The sequence below is a fragment of the Corvus kubaryi genome, unplaced genomic scaffold, assembly GCF_017639235.1.
Source record: "Corvus kubaryi isolate FWS band 111438036 unplaced genomic scaffold, C.kubaryi_AGA036_p1.0 134, whole genome shotgun sequence".
NCBI lineage: Eukaryota > Metazoa > Chordata > Aves > Passeriformes > Corvidae > Corvus > Corvus kubaryi.
Window position 1 is genome coordinate 12,693,266 of NW_024580668.1, and position 20,197 is coordinate 12,713,462.

At 44.7% G+C, this 20,197-nt stretch overlaps 1 protein-coding gene across 2 annotated transcripts in view; it reads left to right on the top strand.

The window, feature by feature from the left end:
• Positions 1–6: 6 nt before the first annotated feature.
• The window catches only part of MMP24 (matrix metallopeptidase 24), a 43,335-nt gene continuing 23,144 nt past the window's right edge, over positions 7–20,197 (top strand). The window contains exons 1-4 of one of the 2 annotated variants that reach the window (XM_042050936.1): positions 7–61; positions 2,419–2,567; positions 8,667–8,783; positions 10,785–11,089. In XM_042050936.1, the coding sequence (XP_041906870.1) occupies positions 2,464–2,567; positions 8,667–8,783; positions 10,785–11,089 (526 nt within the window). In that variant the 5' untranslated portion in view covers positions 7–61; positions 2,419–2,463. Of the gene's footprint in view, positions 66–2,418; positions 2,568–8,666; positions 8,784–10,784; positions 11,090–20,197 lie in introns of both variants that reach the window. The other variant, XM_042050944.1, reaches the window with a different exon arrangement.

Genomic DNA, 20,197 nt, shown 5'->3' on the forward strand with positions numbered 1-20,197 from the left:
GCCGCTGCTGCCGCTGCTCTGCGCGCTGCTCCGCGCCGCCGCCGACACCAGCACCGGCCGGGTAGGTACGCGAGCGGGGCCGGGCGGGGCCGCGGCTGCCACCGGCGTCCCGGGGCCGCGATGTGCGCTGGGTGTCGCGGGGTGGGCCGGAAAGCCGAGCGGGCAGCGGTTCCTCCGCCTCCTCCGCCAGAAACCTTCCATCATCTCCCGCAGGGCCGGGCTGAGCTCGGTTGTGCGGGCACAGCTCCTCCGGCCGCGCCTCGGCAAGTTGGGGACCGGCTGGAGAAGCAGCCGTGCCCCTCCTGGGTGGTCATGAGCATCAGTCCCCGGGAGGAGTTTCTCGGCGTGTCCAGGTGGCCATCGTCTGATGCCCCTTTCCCGCTGCCGCCTCCGAGTGCGGCCGGGAAGGAAGGGGGATACGCGAGGCCAGCCCCACTCCGAGCTGTTTTGGTTACTGTGCTCTGCCGTCGCTGCTGGAGGGCAGCTAATGTTGGTCATAATGAAGTGTTTCCGCATTGCTCTGCTTGTCAGAGGCCAAGGCAGGGGTAGCAAATGGTCTTGGAGCAGTTTTGCAGCTTAGCTTTGTCTGGAGCCATTGGTAATGTCCGTGTTTAGTGACACTGTATGTGCCCGCCCTTGGGGAACTTCGGCGCGCCCAGCCCGTGCTCTCGTGTCGCTTCTCTACCTCACCTGGAGCACTGCCTGTGGCTCTGGGGCTCCTAACACGAGGCCAACGAGGAGCTGCTGGCACAAGGCTAGAGGAGGCCACAGAGATACTCTGAGGACTGGCACTCCACTGCTCTGAGCCAGGTTGGGAGAGCTGGGGGTGTTCACCTGGAGAAGAGAAGTCTCTGGGGACACCTCAGAGCCCCTTCCAGTGCCTAAAGAGGCTCCAAGAGAGCTGGAGAAGGACTTGGGACAAGGCATGGAGGGACAGGACAAGGGGGAATGGCTTCCCACTGCCAGAGGGCAGGGATGGATGGGAGATTGGGAGGGAATGTGAGGGCCGTGAGACCCTGGCACAGGGTGCCCAGAGAAGCTGTGGCTGCCCCTGGATCCCTGGAAGTGTCCAAGGCCAGGTTGGACAGGACTTGGAGCAACCAAGTAGACCACAGTGGAAGGTGTGCCTGGCCATGGCAGGGGAGTGGAATGAGATGGGCTTCCAATCCTTCTATGATTCTTTCTCCTGCTTTGGAAGCAAGGCCTCCTTTCTCTCTCCCTAATGGCTTCTGGCATCTTATTGTTGCCACAAAGAAACAGGGATTGTTCTCCCACTTGTGCTTCTCCTGACTTGAGCCCCTTTCCTGCTGCTGTGTTATGTTAAGGGAGAACAAGCCTCTTCTCTCCCCTTTCCCAGAGTGATCATGCTGTCAGTCGAAGAACAGTGCATGCAGATGATTTATCAGTGCTTACGTGGTGAGGACTGTCCTGTGGGTCAGACGGATTGGGAAAAAGCTTATGGGATATATGTTGGTCTCATATTAATCCTGGTCTAAGTGTTGAATCAACCAGAAGAATGAAGCACTAGGGGGTGTGCATGAAAAGTTGTGGGGAAAGGTTTATGAAAACAAGTTTTTATTCTATTATTATTGTTATTATTATTACTTAATATTCTGGTTTCTCCCTGTATCAAAGTGAGGGAGGGGAAGGCAGGAGAGGAAAAAAAACCCTGAATTAATGTGTGTTTTTGAAAATGCTGTCCTTAGCATTTTGACAAGTTTGACACATGGTTTTATCTAAGGCTGCGTTTTAGGGTGGAGGCAGGGAAAAGGGACGGAACTCCTTGAGGAGAGTTGGCTGTTTTCCTGTTCTGACAGTTCGCTGGTATTAGCTGTTGGTAGAGGAAACACCCACCTAATCAGAGTCTTCAAAGTTTCTGAGTGTGGTTTTTTTTGTTGTTTATTTGTTTGTTTTGGTTCATTTGAGTTTTTTTAGAATTATTCCTGTGCTTTTTGCAAGTGCAAAGCTGAACTCAGGGCTATTAAGCTGTTTTCTTGGAATGATGGTCCAGAGACAGCAGTGGGTGGTAGGCAGTGGGCTCTTGGGAGCTTGCTGCTGTGGGGACTGAGGAGTCTCATGATGGCAAGGGGACAGGGTGCACAGGAAGTCCCTGGAACAAGAACAAAGCTTCTTGGGCATTTCTGGTGCTCTCAAGACCTAAGTCTGCCCCAGTTGCCCAGTAGGGATGATGTTCATTTTTGATTGGTAGGTCTGCCTTGTCCCATCAGGAAAGGTGATATTAAGCTGGGTCTTCAGCCCTTCCTAGGGATCAGCTGGTATTACCAAACCTAACCAAAAAAAAGAGAGATGGCTGAATTTTTTGAGCTAGTTTGTCACTTTTTCTTTTGAGGAAATGTTCTGAACTGTTATGTTGAAAACTTACTGTGGCATCTTACCATCTGTTTCTTTCTTTTTCAGGGTTGGTTAAAAACTTACGGCTACTTACTTCCATCTGACAGCCAAATGTCTGCCTTGCAGTCGGGAAAAGCTGTGCAGTCTGCAGTTGCCACTATGCAACAGTTTTATGGAATCCCAGTAACAGGAGTTTTGGACCAGACAACTATTGAGTAAGATTAATATAGGCTACTTTTGTCTTTGTCTTTCTTAATGCATTGTCATATTTCCTGGGTAATTATTCCAGGTGCAAGAAGTCTTCAAAAGGGATAGATTTGCCTGACTGACTGTATCAAAGAAGTCTTGATTATTGAAAGGTGTTTCTAACAAAAACATGTGGACAATTCCACTTTTCTTTTTGTCAACAGTATTTTTTGTGAGTGTGAGGAGAAGCTCTTGTTACTGTTGTTCTTTGAACACAGATCCCCATTGCTGGTGCACAATCAAAGCATGAATCCTGTGAGCTTCTAAAAGTGGAGGACATCAAGGGTTTCATTTATTTCCATCTCCGTCTGAATTTAGGTTAAAATTCTGGCTCTAGAAATGGCTTCTAATCTATTTCTTAATTAATTGGATTTGTGTATCTCCATAGATGCTATTTGTGGAGATCCATCGTTTGAACTGAAGTGAGTTATTGTAGTCTGATGATGATAGTCAGGGCTACTTAACTGCCCATAGTTGCCATTTTTTGGACATTAGATGTTCTCTGCTGTATGTTGGCCATGTGTTGTTGTTTGTGATCAGAGTTTTGGCAGCCCAGAGGAATTGGTGTAAATCACCAGGGCTGGAGGGACTTTGTTCTTTAGTCTTCTCATCAATGTGGGCTGCAAAGGGTGGTGTGGAAGTGGCTCCTTGTCTGGTCACTTGGGTGTTGTGTATATGGCTGGATCCATCTGCTCTTGGTCTGGGGAGCATCTGCTGGCTAAAGCAGAATGCAGAGAAGGTTTTCCTGAGGCTTTATGGGGGAAAAAGCATCTCATGGTGAGCAAAAAGAGGAAGCCCAATGGAACTTGCTTAGGCCCTGCCTAGTTGCCCCTGCCCCTTGCTACATTAGCAGACCTTTTCAGAGCATGCTCTGCCTGGTTCTTAGTCTCTCCTCTTAGGGCACACTGCTGGCAAAAGGGACACCACAGCACAAAAAAAAGGGCCACAAAGTAACCAAATAATGTAAAGAACAAAGGGGTTTGGTTTTATGCCTTCCAGACTGCAAGAAGAGGGAGAAACAGAAGAAATTAGTGAATTGGGCAGGAGGGGATCGTCCTGGGCTGGGACTACCTCTCCAGTGAACATAACGTTCCCTTCTTTAGCTCACTGGAAGAGCTAAAGATGTCCCCCTCCATTGAGGGACAGAGAAAATCCTGTTTGCTTTTCAAATGCATTGAAAACAAAATGCTTTTTAAAGGTGGGAATTTTCCATCTGAGATCTCTTTGCCATTAATAACATGGTTTGTAGGTGAATGCTGAAGCAGAGCCATCGAGCAAGGCTCTATGTGTGCGTTTGGTGTGCAGAAGCTTGAATCTGGGATGCTGATGATTTGGAAGGGGATGGGGAAAGAAGGGGCTGTGATATTGGGGTGCTAGTTTGGAAAGTTAAGGAGCTGCTTCTGCTGCCTTGTGGGTGACAGGGGAAAGGAGCAAACTGCATGTGGGAGTACCTGCTTTACTAAGAAAAAGTTTTTCTGAAGGAAAGGAAGGTGTTGCCCACATTTTAGTGAGTTTGTATTTATGGGTAGGGGTTGATCAGTGCATGAACACCCAAAGGCTGATGAGTGAAAAACCCAGATGATTCCCTCTTCTGAAACCTCAAGTCTCCAAAAGCTTGATACCTCAGCTGCAACCAGACTCTGGTGTGCTTTGGAGGCATGTTGGGTTGCTCTGCCTCCATCTGTCCTGAGTCAGTGGTTCCATATGTTGTATGGCAGGGTGGAATTTGCCTAGAAATTACATGAATGGAAAAAGAGGTCCAGATTGCTGTTAGCTGTGAGCCTGTTGTTTGAGCTGGAGGGGCATCTGCCTGAGCTGTGTTGGGCTGTCACTTCCTCAGACCTGGTTGTGGAAGCTGAGCAGAAGGAAAAGAGCTGGCAAGGCAGGCTGCCTCCAAGGGCTCTGAATTACTCAAGCATTTACTAAGCTGTTGTTTCAGTCTGTGGTATGAGTTTTGAGACTTCAGTTATGAATTTTTCTGTCACGTCCATCAGTGTCATAAGTTCTGTCTCTTTAAAGTGACTGTAAGAATCAGAGTTGTGCAAAGTTATTATTTTCTGTGGTTTCTTTGTTAGGCAACAAATTCTGCATATTCTATTTACACTTATTATGGAAGCCTAAAGTTTCTCGTCTCCTTTCCCACATGCCCTCAAATCCTGAGCTTGTTTTTTCCCCCAAGATTGGTACCCGAGCATGTGGAGTCACCATGCAGGTGCTGCTAGTGGGAGATTGAAAGAAACACCACCACTGGTGATGCTTTTTGGTACCCCAAAGGAAAGTTGGGTGGGAGTCCATTCAGCAGAGGGTCTGTCTTGAGGCTATGTAGTTTCCTGTAAAGAGAGCAGGGAGAATATATAAAACAGCCTCCTCAGACCCTGCAACTGATGGTGCCTCAGCAAATTTTGTGTCTGCCTGCAGCTGGTGGGCTGAACTGAGCAGCTGGGCAAGGATATAGTCCTGGAGCATGCTGGAGAGAAGGCACACTAGTGCTGAACAGAAGTGGTGATTTGTCTTTGTTATGGTCAATCACATGGCCTTGGAGGGATCTGAGAAATTATCTTACTTGTACTGGAAGTGTGTTGTGCTTTGTCTTGAGCCTGTTGTGTGGCTCTCTCACCTTGGGGTGCACCAGAACTGTTAAGATACCACTCCCACCAGCTCAAGTGTAGGGGATTGAGAGTGACAGCTTCCTCTCTTTAGGAGAGTCTTGTGAAGGGCTTGGAGCCTGAGCTGGGGAAAGCAGCTGTGTCTGGACAAGAACTGGATGTCACTGCTTTTGGAAATTGCCTGTTTTCTCATGCCAAGCAGCTGGAGGAATGCAATAGTCTGCGCCTCAAGAGTGCCAAGTATAAATTTTGATGATCCAGTGTTCCCATTTAAAAAAATAGGGAGGGGGGGAAGCAACCATAAGTATCTGAATCTTGCTTCAAGTAATTGTCTTTTGTTGTTTCTGATGTGATGATTTCCCCTGGAACACAGAGAGGGTTGTCCAAACTGCTCAGTAGAGAATGACTGTCATAAAGCTCAGCTACAGATGATGAACAGCAGCAAGCTACAGCTTTGTGGATATTTTGCCACAGACTTGCCCTGCTGAGAGGAGAGATGGCTGGATTTGTACCCTGATCCAGATAAACATTCTCAGTTTGACATTAGCTCAGGTTGTTGACAGCTTGGGTGCTGCTGAGCTCCAACCAGGTACCTGGGCTCTGTTACTTGGCTTCGGACAGGCAGTAGCTGAACTCTGGAACAAACAGTGGTAGAATATGGGGGTTCAGACAGGCCTAAGTGAAATGGGGTTGAGAGAGTAGTTAGGGGCCATGGGGCAGCATGAGTCTCTTGGCAGCTCTACCTTGGAAGCTTTGGCTCAAGAAGTCCTTGAAGCCTCAGGTGTTGGTATTGCAGCTTCCTCTGGAACTGCCTGTACCTGGAGCTGGCAAAGGGGCAGGGAATTTGACTGTTGGAGGGAATTCAGTTTCTGTGGGGTCTCTGTGCAGCTCTAGCTTTGATAGCAGGGGACTGAGCTGTGGGAGGGTGAATTCCTGTGGCCAGCTGGGCATAGGGCAAGTGTTGGGAACTTGCCAAGGTTTTCTTACAGGAAACAGATGCTGAGGTGTGAGGTCCTGCTGGTGTGTCAGCACTGCCCTGGACAGCCCCAGTGACTTCTCTACACATGTAGGCTGGTTTGGTAGTACTGCTCTGTTAAATTTTTATCTTCTAGATGATACTGGTAAGGATAAAACAGAAGGCTTTTTTCTGACTATAGTCAGGGCCTGATGATGATGCTGTTCAGACTACTGGAGTTCCCATGATGCTCAAGAGGTGAAAACCTGATTCACGCTATGGCTTGTATAAGGTTATAATAAAAACATTGTATCATAACATATGAGTGGAATTAAAAAAAAACCCTGAAAACTCAGGAAGTATCTGGGAGAATAGAGGTGACAGTAAGTGTGAGGTCTCGCTAGGAAAGTGCTAGAAGCAATGCAAAAGAGCACAAATAAAGGACACTTGGAAAAACACAGTGTGTTCAGGTTGAATTGATATATCTAAAAGCAAATCTTAGATGTACTGCTTTTCTTTGAAGGTGGCAGCAGTTGTGTGGGCAAGACAGATCCAATTTCCACAGGTTGCCTGGATTTCTGAAAGATGTACAGTGCTGATAAATGTGAGGTGATGTAAGTGGGGAAGATCTGTGCTGCCTTTATATACACAGCTTGGGTTCTTGTCAGGTACAGTGCAATGTGTATAACAGCTCTCATTTGCTCTGTTCTTGGTGGGAAGATGATGACAGATGACTGCACTGAAATTTATAAGCAACCAGAGTTACATATAGGAAGTAGAATCAGGAAAGGGCTGCGTGGCTGCCTGAATTGGGAGCAGGTGTGTGTGTTCTGAAAGAATGTTCTGGTGAGGCACAGTGTTTGTTTGTCTGGTTGCTTTAAATTTAAAAGGTGTCCTGGCAAAAAGTCTTGTAAACCATCTACTGGTGGTGGGAGACTCTCCTAAAGGTCTGGGGCTAATAAAAGAATAAGGTATACATTGTTTAGGCACAAGCATGGACTACTTGCCATTGGCTGGCTACAGTTGATGGAGGAATGTCTGCATTTGGAGGCCAAAAGTTGGCCGCTGGGTGGCCAAGGATGTGGGAGAAACCTTACTGAGGAGGAGGGAGAGAATTTGGTGTCCTGTGTGAGAAGTGGGCCAGGACTGGCTACAGTGCTTTTCTTGTGTGTAATGAGGCAGTGGCATGTCTTGCAAAGTGTTCTTAAGGGCTTTGTGTCACACTGGACAGTTGCCTTTGCCATCAGAGTTAGTGGGCCAAATGCATGAAAAGCCTGAAGAATTCCAGTGGCTGAGGCAGTGCCTTAGGGAGGCTGTGGCCAGAGACTGCTTGTGTTATTCCTGGGCTCTGCTCTCCTGTCCTGGGCTGCACTGCAAAATCTTAAAGGATGTGACTTGGGGGCCTGTGGAGACCAGTACCTGTAGTTCCTCAGTCTCTGTCTTTGTTTCTTTCTTCCCCAGCTGCCACATGCAGTGATGGGCAGATTTGTTTCTCCATAAGCCACTTCTGGCTTCTCTGGAGTGTGCCCACACGAGCAAGTGTATTTTGAGGAACAGTCTATTTCTCCTTGATTCTCTGTCAGAGAATCATTGAGGTTGGAAGGAACGTCTTGAGATCATCTACTCCAACCCTCTGCTAAAACAGGGACATCTAGAGCAGGTTGCCCAGGATCATTTCCAGTTGGGTTTTGAATATCTCCAAAACCTCTCCAAGGATGGAGATTCTGCCACGTCTCTGGGCAACCTCTGCCAGTGTTTGACCACCCCCAAGCTGCTACAAGAAAGAAACAAAAGATCTGTCAAGGCTGGAGGTAAAGGAGGTAGGGAAGGAGAGTGGACTTCTCTGACAATATTGCCTGAATCCCTGTGCAAGGGACAGCATCCTTTGCTCTTCCAGTTCACTTGGCAATAGAGACTAGACTTTCCTACATCATGAGTGACATCAAGAGTCAGGGATTATGGGGAGAACCTAATGGAATTTGGTGTGTGTGACCCAGAGACTGGAGGGATCTGTTCTGGTCATTCCAGGTGAAAGCCTTAGTTACTACCTGGAAGGGTTGTGCTTGCCCTTGTTCAGTTTTACCTAGTGAGGTATGAACTGGATTTGTTTTTCAGTGGCACAGGAGCACTTTACCAGATGGAGAGTGGATCCAGTAGGTGATAGCTGAGTTTGATCCCAGGGCACACCCACCTGTGATTTTGATTTGGGTCGCTTGTGGCATTATCATCATTAAGCTCTTGTCAAGCATAGGGGCTACCTGATCTGGAATCTGTGTTTCCAAAAGGAAAAATGAAGTGGTTTTGGTGTGCTGAGGTGTGTGGATTGCCAGCAGAGGTGGGGTGTACAGCCCTGCGCTAAGAGGATAAACCTGACAGAGGAAGGACTGAACCCTTCTTGGGGTCAGCACTGGCCATCTCTCAGAGGACTTCCAGTCACCTCCTGAGTTCTTTGGAATCTCTTTTCCAAACTCTTTGCGTAGCTTGCTTTTTTTTTCCTTTACTTGCAGGTGGATGAAGAAGCCTCGGTGTGGAGTCCCGGATCATCCCCACCTACGTCACAGCCGGAGGAAAAAACGGTATGCACTCACTGGCCAGAAGTGGAGACAGAAGCACATAACCTACAGGTACAGCCCCCTCCCTCCCCCTTTTTGATGGGGAAAAAATGGTCTGTACTTGTTTGGCATGCAGAATTTGTAAGTACTTTTAAATTTAAACTGGATCCTCCCTGTAATGTCTAGCCCAGGCTTTCATTCTCAGAATGTGGTGGAGGGGAATACTTTCAGAGCACTGGATTAACTGAAGAGTCTGTTATCAATTAGGAAATAACTGATCAGTAAAGGCACCTAAATCCCAGCCATCAGTTGTGTAATTTTGGCAGGAAGATCTTAGTAAAAAGGCCCTTTTTCTTCTGTTAGAAATCTAAGGCTCTAACCTTTAGATCATGTGTCACCTTCAACAAACCATCAGAGCAGAAGGAACATCACTGTTTGGGGACAAGATGCTTTCTCCTTCTACTGTTTTGCAACATTTATTTTTGCAGAGGTTTTACTTTTGCTCCTGTAGTAGAGCTCTTGCTTTTGTCCAGGCTTAGACCAGCTGAGGTTAGGCCAGCTGAAGTGAGCTGCAGGTGTCAAGAGTGTTGCAGAGGGGCGATAGTTTCCCAGAGAGGTGTTCTGAGTCAGTCTGGCTGTGAGCTTTTGAAAGGCAATTGCTGAAAGATGGCCAGTGGAGGTTTCTGGCAATAAGAATGTCACTTCAAAATAAAATTAACCCACCCTCTAGCTGAAATTACAGCCTTCTAAATTTTTGGAGCAGGAAAGGAAATTGCAAAGGAATGAAATTTAGAGATGTAGGCATTAGGGAGAAGATCTCGGTAAGACTAAGACAGAAAGAGAGTCAGCAGTGAAGAGGTAGAAATGTGGGTGACCAGCATGGGGAAAGTGCCAGAATGTGTAGGAAATGATGGTGTGAAGGGAAAGAGGGTCAGGGACTGGGGCATTCTGTCGCTTCTGCCAAGAATTCTGAGAAAGGAGGAGGATGCTTCAAGTAACGGTGAGGGACTGCAGAGACTGGGAGGAGGGACCTGTTCTGGTGACTAGTTCAAAGCTTCCACCAATAATTATTACTTTAACTCGAATTGTAAAGGGACACCTTCTGTATGCGAAGGGCTGAGGGTCAGATCCTTTTTCCAACCTTTTCTGGACCTTAGGGAAAAATGGTATGGAATCATATAAATAAATTATGTCTTAAGCATATGCATAAGCAAGAGAAGCAGATTGGCAGATGGCTGCACTGCTGCCTTTGTCAAACCAGTAGTTGTTTAGCTTTCCAATTTCAGTATTTGTGGTGTGCATTCCAGTGATGGCTGTCTTGATTCATCACTGAATGTGTTACAGTGTGTTTGCATCAAATTGAGCCAGCTTCATTAAAGACTGAAAATTGTTCCCATGACATAGATCTTTCATATTCCCTAGGTCAGGTTTAATAGATCATGAGGCTATTATATGCACACACACAAAACACATCATGAACAGCATTTTTAAGATAAAGTTTAGAATTATGGGAAATTTATGTGCAGTTAAATGCCCCTTACTGTCCCCAAACTCTGTATCTTTAGCTGTCTTGGACTGGGCTGCACAAAACTGGCAGATCCATCACTCTTATGAGCTCTAAAATATTTTAAGTAGTTCAGAGAATGAAGCGGGTCATATAAGTAAGGTTGTGTAGTTTACCGGAAGTTTGTTTCTCAAAATGAATTTTAGTGGTCAGGTTTTTTTTTCATATAGTAGGTTCCATCTTAGCATAACTTCAGACAAAATCTGAAATAATTTACATTTTTTTAAAAATTACTCAGCTGTCTACACCCAGATTTGAAAGGTTGTCAGGTTTTTAGGAAGTGATCCAAAATCAACCAAAGCATTATGAAGATTCTTGTTAATAAATGTAGACTTCACATCAGCGTGGTAGTTTTGTTGGTAACTTTCTTTGTAACAGCAAAACTTTGCATGCGCAGAGTAGTGTCTGCAAAAAAATTCCCTTTGAAAGTTGAAACTGTGTGGCTATATATTGGTAAGCCTCAAATGTGTTCTGCAAATTGAAACATCCCTTCTTTCTCATTCCCACAGTGTACACAACTACACCCCCAAGGTTGGCGAGATTGATACAAGGAGGGCCATTCGTCAGGCCTTTGATGTTTGGCAGAGAGTGACACCACTTACCTTTGAAGAGGTCCCTTACCATGAAATTAAAAATGACAGAAAGGAGGCAGATATTATGATATTTTTTGCTTCTGGTTTCCATGGAGACAGTTCTCCGTTTGATGGAGAAGGTGGATTCCTGGCTCACGCGTACTTTCCTGGACCGGGAATTGGAGGAGACACTCACTTTGACTCAGATGAGCCATGGACCCTGGGAAATTCTAATCATGATGGTAAGAGTGCAGGTCATCTTTCCCAGCAAGGATAAGTTGGATGCAGACACACTGACAGGCTTTCAACTAGAAAGTATTTGCTTGGTAGAACTTTCACCTCCCATACACTCTTTCAGATGCTTTCTAAACATGTATTCTATCTTAAATGGGAAAAGAATATTATCAGTTTGTTTGTGGCTGTGCATGGTGTGAATTTTAGGAGTGAACAGAAGAGTGTGTCTGCTGGCTTCTTACATCTCTCAAGATTTGGGCCTTAATTGCTACAAAAACCACAACGCTGGGAGGGAAAAGATGAACAGAAGAGTGTTGAAATTGTATCAAGTGGGGTACTTATCAAGGGCAATTAGAGTCAGTCATAATGGTGAATAGAAAGTTGAGAGTGAAGACATTAGAATGTTAAGTTGTTTTGATCCATATTTGTTTTCTCACACTCTGGAATTCCTCCTCCTGTTGGAGGTTGGGGCTGGCTGGTTAGTTAAGGAAGACTGATTAAGATAAGATAGAATGATTGTGGCAACTGTTTTTATCTTATTAAGCATGAAGACTTTCTGCATCTTCCTAGCTTTATCTCACTCTCTAAAGGCAATGAGCTCTTTCTGTTCTATTTTCAAACCTTTGATTGAGGATAGTGACACCTTGTAAAAAGTTCAGGCTGATAATCAGAATTTCACAGTGGCCTCACAAAATAGCTCTCCAGTTTCCACAGTCATAATGGTTTGGGAAGAATGGCGTGTCTTTAAGTCTTTAGGGATTCAAAATCATGTTTTGATATTTTGATAGAAGTTTACTTGGACTGTAAATATGTCTTGATTTTTAAACTGTATAAAAACAGCAATGTTGTTGTGCCCATGATGCCATAGGACATATGAAGAGGTGATGTCTTTCATTAGACCAAACAGTGTCGTTTGAAAAGAAGAAAAGCTTTCAGGCACACAAGCCACCTTCAGGCCAGGCCTGAAGGTGACAGCTTGCTTTCAGACTGGATTGCAAATGGGGAAAATCCCTCAGAGTTGTGAGTCGGTATCAGATCATCTTTGACAGGAAACGGAGCTGTCAGGTTCAGCGAGGGAGTGCTAATTTGTAGGAAAGCAGAAATGATATGATACTTGTCTTTGTAGAGAAAGAGAAGTAATGTTTCCTGGCATGTGTAAATGACTAGAGGAGGTGTAGGCTGAGAAAGAGAGAGCCGGGGTGTGGAGCGGGGGAGAGTGTGGAGGCTGTGGGAGGTTACAGTGTGACACAGAAGCAGTGTTTTGCTGTCTTGAAATGTTAGAAATGTTTGTTCCTAGGTTTGTGGCTGGAGGGCTCCCTCCAGGATCAGGAGTGACAGACAGTCGGAGACTGAGTGGTTACCTTGTGAGAGCTGCAGCAGGGAGGTGTGTTTGTGTGTGTCAGTGCCCTATGTCACTTCAGTCTGGTCTCAGTAGTTATTTGAGCTCGAGTGTGGGAGTGTGGGAGGCCCAGGTATTGGATATGAGTTCTCAGGAAAGCCCACGTATGAGACCTGGGAGTGCTGGTGTCTGGGGTAGAAGGTCCTTACAGGAAGGTGGAAGGGAAGGTTTTGACAAGTTGTACTTGTTTTTTTCTATTCTCACATTCTGCACAAAAGGCTTACTTCTGAGATAAACTTAGCAAGGTTGGGAATCAGCTTAAAGGCTGGCAGGGGTGGCTCTGCAGAAGACTTTCCATCCTTTGGTAGGATGTTCTACCATAGGTGATCACTTCTTTGAGAATTTATTTTGATGCAGTTTTTAGGATGGTGTTTGAGAGCAATGCGTACAATGAGTAGAGGGTCTCTCTTTTTACAACAGCTATTCTTTATGCTATTCTTATCCATGTGGCTCTTTCAAAAATGGTGTATTTTTCTGGTGTGCTGAGTGACTGTCATGAGTGGTGTCCTCAAAGTGCATGGATTGGTGTTTGAGGGGCTGGTGTGCACTTTGTGTAAGAATTAATAGATGAATTGAGATTTCCTATTCAGAGGATGTCACCTGTGTATTTATTTGCTTTCAGATAACCATGCTGCATAGACTGGGCTGCACAGGCTCTTTTAAAAAGTCACCAGTGAGGATGTTGAGAATGGTGGGGTTGTATTTTTCCCTTCTATCTGGGGGAAGTGTTGATGGTAGAAGGGGAGTTTGATGTTTTGAGGGTGGACGGGGTAAGGCTGTAGTCAGAGCATTATAGGCATGTTGTGTGAGGAAATTGATTTTGCCTGCATCCTTACCTTTAGTGTGCGGTTGTGAAGATGTCCTGCTTCCTCACTGTATGATCCAGACCTCTTTAGGGAGGGATTTCCTTCTTTTTCACTATTCCTTGTCACTGGAGCAGTCACTAGCTTCAGGTTCTCACCTCTTGATGTGTTCTATTTGAAATGCTTTTAGCAGGGCTTGGAGAGTTTCTTCTTGGTCAGAGGTTTTCTGCTCAGTTCACTGCCTGTTTTCATTGAAAATAAGGTATTAATGGGGACAGTGTCATCTGTTTAATAGGAAGTATTTCTTCAAACATGGTCTTGCTTGTCCTTAAGATATGTATTTTGTGGCAATGGGGTTGATCAGTCTGGAACTGAAGAAGCCTCAGTGAAAAAATAAAAAACCTCTACCAGTAAATCATTAGCAAAGCTCTCATTTATTCACATGCAAAAGAGAAACTGGTTTGGCCACTCACTATCTGTTCAATGATTATAAGAATCTTGAAATAAGACTGAGGTAACAATGGTATCTTTACATCAACCCACAAAATAATCACAGTGTAAAATGTTCCATTCCTGACAAGAATGTGTATTAGTTGAAGGGAAAATTTGAGTATTCTGCCTCAGAGCTCTCTTAGCCTTGCAATTGTGAACATAAATCTCCTGTCAACGGAGCAGAATGCTGAAGCGAGTGCTGTAGATCCTTAGAATATTTGGCTGATCTCTTATCCATATAGTTTTATTACAGTTATTACAGTCTGATCTGAAGATTTGCTTTTGTGGTTCTGCATTTGTTACACTGTATTGTGGCACCTGCAGAGGTCCAGCCTGTCTGTGTTTGGAAGCAGCTGTCACCCCACAGAAGAGCTGCTTTGCAGTCTTCACTAGCAGTACAAATTATATGGATAAAAGTGAAATGTTTCACATGAAATTTTATCCAGTCAGGAAAAATAAGAATGATTTCAGCAGATCTTTCTATGCAAACAGCCGTCTCCAATTTGTACATGGAGAATGTGGTGTATCCTGTTGATGAAGGCTTCTGTCTTGTAAAGATGCCTTGTGGTAATCCACTGGGGTTATTGGCAACTTTATCATCCCAGCTAGGGGATAGTTAGTTGGGATTTATATACTCATTATCATTTTGCATTGTCATCATTATACTGATTTTGCCCTTGTGGACAGCATGGCCTCTACCATGTCCCTTAAAATTATTGGTGTAATCATAATAGCTGTGATGCTGTTGGTTGTCCTCTTGAGCCCTTGGTAATAGGGGCACATGCACCAACCCTTCTATTTTCTTCTGCTGTGAAGAATGATCCCTGCATAGGCTCTCAAAGTGAATGCAAAGTTTCCTTCCCCCTGGATAATAGTTACAATTCCACTCAGGCATTCAGTTTCTTTAGCCAAGTAAGACTGTACTTCCAATCTGTGATTGCTGATTTCTCTTCATAATTGTACTGCCTTCTCTGGCATTCTCATAAGCAAGCTGTGGAAGATTAATTTAGATAATCTTATGATGAGGATGGGCAAAAGGTAGGAAGTTGAACTCCTGGAGCAGCTCTTATTAACTGGGATCATGGGGTGCAGAATTCATTTGTTTTCCGGTGACAATGTCGATGGGAGCAGCTGGGAGCACGAAGCAGAACATTGGAATTTGGAGGAACCAAGGCAAATCAGGGAAGTGATGTGGCAAACAAGATGCAACTGAAAAAGAGGGGGAGCGTGTTTTTTACATTTAGTGATAAATCATCTACACAACCACACATGAGGAGCAGCTGGCATGGTTGCAGTGGTGGGACTTACATCATGTTTTTCCTGGAAGGTGCTCTTCAGTGGCAACGAAAGCAGCTCTTGGCCTTTAGCTGGTCCCAGACTTGTTAGGCTTTGTTGCCTGGCACATGCAGGCGGGTGAAGCTGTGTTTGGCGTCCCTGTCTTTCAACAGGACCTGTGGTATAGCTGCTCCCTGGCCGCGGGGCCTCTCTTGGCTGCTCAGACGCAGCATTTGGTCACCTGCATGTGTCAGCACAGTCTCAGTGTCCCAGCTGCTGGTTTTATCAGAAGGGACACCCGATTTTCCACTACTTTCTTGAAGTTTTGGGCATTTTTTACTTGAAATGTGCTGTAGAAACAGCCGAGCAGGCTTTGAACTGCCTATCTCAAGACTCACGACGCCAACACATTGCTCAGGCAGCAAAAGCCTGAAAGGGGGCGAAGAGACTTGACAGTGCTGGGATCTCTCTCTCGGCACCTGACTCAGCTCAAGCATAGAGGTGATGCATGAAATCCATGATTAACTGGCCAAACCAAGTATTTCCTATCCTTTATATGGAAATAATAAGTATAGATGTATGTAACTCCAAAAACAAGTTGGAAAGGAATCTTGAGTGACTGGAAGTTAGTTCTGTCAGTTTAAATATCCACAGGACACAAGCAGCTCTTACACACCTTTGACAACTCAAACATTTGTTTAACCCAGGTTAATTACAGAAAGTAAGTTTCTATCTCCAGTTTAACATTATGAATAGTATTAATAATAATCCCAGGCAAATCTTCCTCCTGGTGGTTTAAAAGCAAAGATATGTTGCTGTTACGCATGTTGCTTACATCATACCACTAAATCAGTGGTGTCTGCCAACCCCCTGCAGCTAGATGAGAGAATCTTTTTAATACTAAGGTGAGGTAAGAACTGGGGTATCCATACTCTGCCAGGGATCACCAGATTTTCTTTCTTTCACCATGCCCAGAGTTGGCCTCTAAGACCCTCCCTATTATATATTGTCACGTAGCGCTGTAGGTGGGAGTGTGCCCAGGGCAGCCACTTCAGCTCCTTCAAGAAACACCCACAGCTGACGAGTTATTTCTGTACCATCTCCAGTGTGGCTCAGCTTCACATTGTGTGATCATTGTACAGATCACAGGGTTCATCCTCCAGTGCCTCTCTTCCACACCTGCACCAAGTTCTCTCTGTAAATGTAGAATGACTACTGTGGCAGCTTTTTACATGTTGGCAAGAAATGCTGAGCTTTGCTAACAGCAAGTAAACAAATTTTACAATTGTTACAATTGAGTGTGTCCCCCACAGATCCCAGTGGGTTCTTGCTGAGTCTTCTTTGGAAAGCTTCCTGTTCAGGACTTCTGAAAGAAAGCCAATCAAAAATAGTGCCAGAGTTTGCAAGACACTGCCAGAACCAGTATGGGAGATGAGATCTCACGGGTCACCTTCAGTGCTAACTCAGTGCTAATTCAGTGCTAATTCAGTGCAGGAGCTTCTGCAGAAGCTCTGGAGGAAAAGGGCCTGAACTGCCTTTGGGAAGGTTCTGTCAGCCAGTGAGGAGAGGAATTGGACAGCTTTCTCCCTGTGATTCTACCACAAGAACTAGCATTGTTTCAGTGGACGTTTACCTGCACAGCAGAGCAAGCACTCCTGGAGTCACCATCTGGACATGGCATATGTTCAGGAACCTGAGCAGCTTTTTCAGGACAGCCAAATGCTGTCTAGGCTGACGAATGTGAATATTCAGCAAGGATCTCAAGGAGAAAATTTTGATTGGGGGAGCTAATTTTGGAGCTTACTGACAGCCAGTGATCATGACAGGCCTGCTTGGGGGAATGCAGAGCTTTGAGCAGATGTTTAATCTGCTGATCAGTGTGTTCAAAGCAGTGTCTTCAATGGAGATCTGCTGTTTTCTGTCCTGGCAGTATTAACATCACAAACCTTCTTGATTCTTTGGACATTTGTATCCCTGTAAGCAAGATGAAACCAGGGGAACTGGGCTTGGTCAGCCTGGTGAGGAGGAGGAGGATGAGGAGGAATCATCTAATAGCAGTCTTCCACCTGAGGAGATACTAGAGAGAGGACAGAGGCACATGAGGTGGAGGACCAGAAAAAGGAACAAAAGGCAAGGGGCACAAGCTGTAGCAAGAAAAACCCCACCTGGGTGTAAGGTAAAAACTTCTTCACCAACAGAGTGGTAGAACTCAGAGGCTGCACCTGGAGAGGTGGTGGGGACTGCATCCTTTGAGACTTTTGGAATGTGGCTGGATGATGTCCTGAGCAACGTGATGTAATTTTGAGATAAGCCCTGCTTGAAGCAGAAAGTTAAACTTGGTGACTTCCAGCCATGCCTTTCAATCTACAGTTTTCCACAATTCTTTAGCACTGCCATAGACAGAATTGGAGTTCCTAGAACTAAAAAGCAAATTGCAGTTATTTCTTGTGGCAACTCTGAGCCATAGCAAGGTATTCAGCTCATAAAATTCTCTGTTTTTATCACCAAGTCCCCTTCTAAAAACAGGACTGTTTAATATGGAAATCTTTCATGAGGGAAGACTGGTGATGCTCACAGGTGCATGAAAAGGTAGCTGGCAATATTTTTTGCTAGATGTTTAATCCTTTTGAAGAACCACCTCTGACTGTTCCTTTTATGTTTTTTTTAAATAACTGAATGTACAAGGTTTCTGGAGCATTGACTAGACTAATCCTATAAACATAGAATGTATGTTAGAACATCCAGCAGATTCCCTGGTATTAAGGTGGATGTAGCAGTAGATTTGGATTTTTCTTTTTACCTAGCCATATAGTTCCTCATTATCAAAGACTCCCAGGTGTTTCCAGTCACTTTGGAAACAATGCTGGCTAAGTGTTCTTTATCCTATTTGTTTTGTTTGATTACAGTTGTGACATTTTATGTGGAGGGAGGGAACTAATAGGAATGCAGAGTATCCAGCTGTTGCTTTCTTTTTTTCTTTGAGATTTGTATTGGCATCCACTTTCCTAGGTTGACTCTCTCTGCTTGCTCCCTGCTTACGTGCCTTGTGCAAGTGCAGTGCCTGCTTGGAAAAGAAAATGCACCTTAACCCCCTGTACTTTCACCCAGCAAATTGCCAGAACTCGGTAGTCTTTTCTCCTTGATTAATTCCTGTTTCCTCTGCATCTTGCCTCGCTTTGTCTCATTTCTTTCTTATGTTACCACTTTTTCTCATGTTCATTTTCTATGGAAGTACTGAAGCCAGCAATCTACAGAGTGTGAATACAATGAGTAACTCACAACAGAGAACGCGTGTAGTTTTTGTGCTGTTTGGCTGCCAAGTAGATTTTTAATTTTCTTTCTCTAATTTCTCAGGTACAGAACATCTCCACATCTAAAGAGTTTTGTTCTAACAAATGGCATTTTGAATCCATCATTATTTTTCAGGCTTTTGACACTGTTGTTGAAAATGAGCATCAGCGTTTTCCAGAGCAAAAACCAGAGCTGCTTTGAAGTTACTCACGTGTCCTTTAGCACAGAAGACCTGGAAGAATTTGATATACATGTTGGAAGTCAAGTGGGGCATAAATTGTATTAAAATTTCAATTTATTCTCTCAGGGCCTTTTGATGTCATGCTGTTACTCAGTACTTTGTTCACTGAAGACCAGTTCAGTGTTTAGTCTCCAGGACATACCTACTTAACACTGGTTTCATCCTGTAGCTGCTTAGGGAGAGACTCATTCCTGTAAGCCAGAGCTCTCTCATATCCTGTGCTAATGTTGAACAAATTTGAGCAGGGATATAGACACATGATTTCAAGACAGCCAGCCACAGTAAAAAGAAATCAAATCAGGCAGCTTAAATCAGCAACATCTTGAGATTGCACCCCTGTCCTGTCAACCTAAAGGAGAAGAGAGGAAGCCCATCAGCACATGGGGAAGATTTCTGTCTTCAGGTTCTCCTCTCCACCCCTGGACAGCCTCTCTGTAAGTAGTGCTTTCTTTTGGTGTGTTTGCTGTCATTCTACAAACACAGCAGTGGCTTCACAGTGCAGGCTGGATTTTGAAGCCTGTAGCAGTAACTAGCAATAACTAGTGCTAGTTATTGATTACACCTGAAATTCATTAATAGGGGTCATCTCCAAATTCCATTTTCAAAACACTGTACTTGTAAATACACCTGATGGTACTTCTCAATACACCTGATGTTTATAGTGTTCTTTAAAGAAAAATGTTATCCCATTGTTTTTGTCAGTAGTCACTCAATACACAGAGTATGAATATAGTTTTGTAGATATTTGGAATCCTGTGGATTTATGTATAGTCAAAGTAAAGTACTTTACTTCTTTCCACAGAGAAGGAAGTACTCTGCAATTCACAGAAAAGAGCCAGTAAGGATCAAAATGATGTGTCATTCTCTTAAAAAGGAAGGAAAAAAACCAACTGTGAAAAAAAACAGGTCGTGAGAATCAAGGTGAGCCAAAAAGTCTCTTTTTGTCACTTTCCTTTTGTAAAGCAGAAACTGATGATGTGAAATGAGCCAAAATGGAGCAGTGTGTTTAATAAACTTGCTGCATTCCACTTGCTGAAGCGGGGAGGAGAAAAACAACAGGCCATCAGGAAGAAAGAAAGAAAAAGAAAAATAGAGGAATTCTTGAAAAGAGTTTGCAGGCCTAACAGGCAGAGGTGGATTGTAGCATCAGCAGGGAAATGACAGCCAGTGCTCTGGATTTTGACATCACATGCAAGCAGCAAACTTGGGAGTTGTTTAAATTACTTTCTTCTTTTCTCTCCTGTTTCTGAAGAAGAGCTCAAGGTTTGAAAGCAGTAAGACAAGTATTCCCTTCTGTACCCACATCCACCAAGAATATGACTCTGAGGGGGAAATCTCTTCCATCCCAGCTCTCTTGTGTCTCAGTACTGCTCAGTCTTTACAGCCCCATCAGGAACTTCTGTGTCAGGGGGGGCAAAGACAGAAAGTCTCCTGTTCTAGAGAACGCCCTCTCTGTGGCACAGAGCTACTCTCACAGCTTCCAGAACAACACTTGCTCTGTTGCCAGCATCAGGAATTAAATTTCATTTCAATCTGATGGGCAGAAAAGGATTCCAAGTAGCACAGATTGGTTTGTCCATACTGCTTATGCCAGGACCTAGGGTTTTTTAGTTAC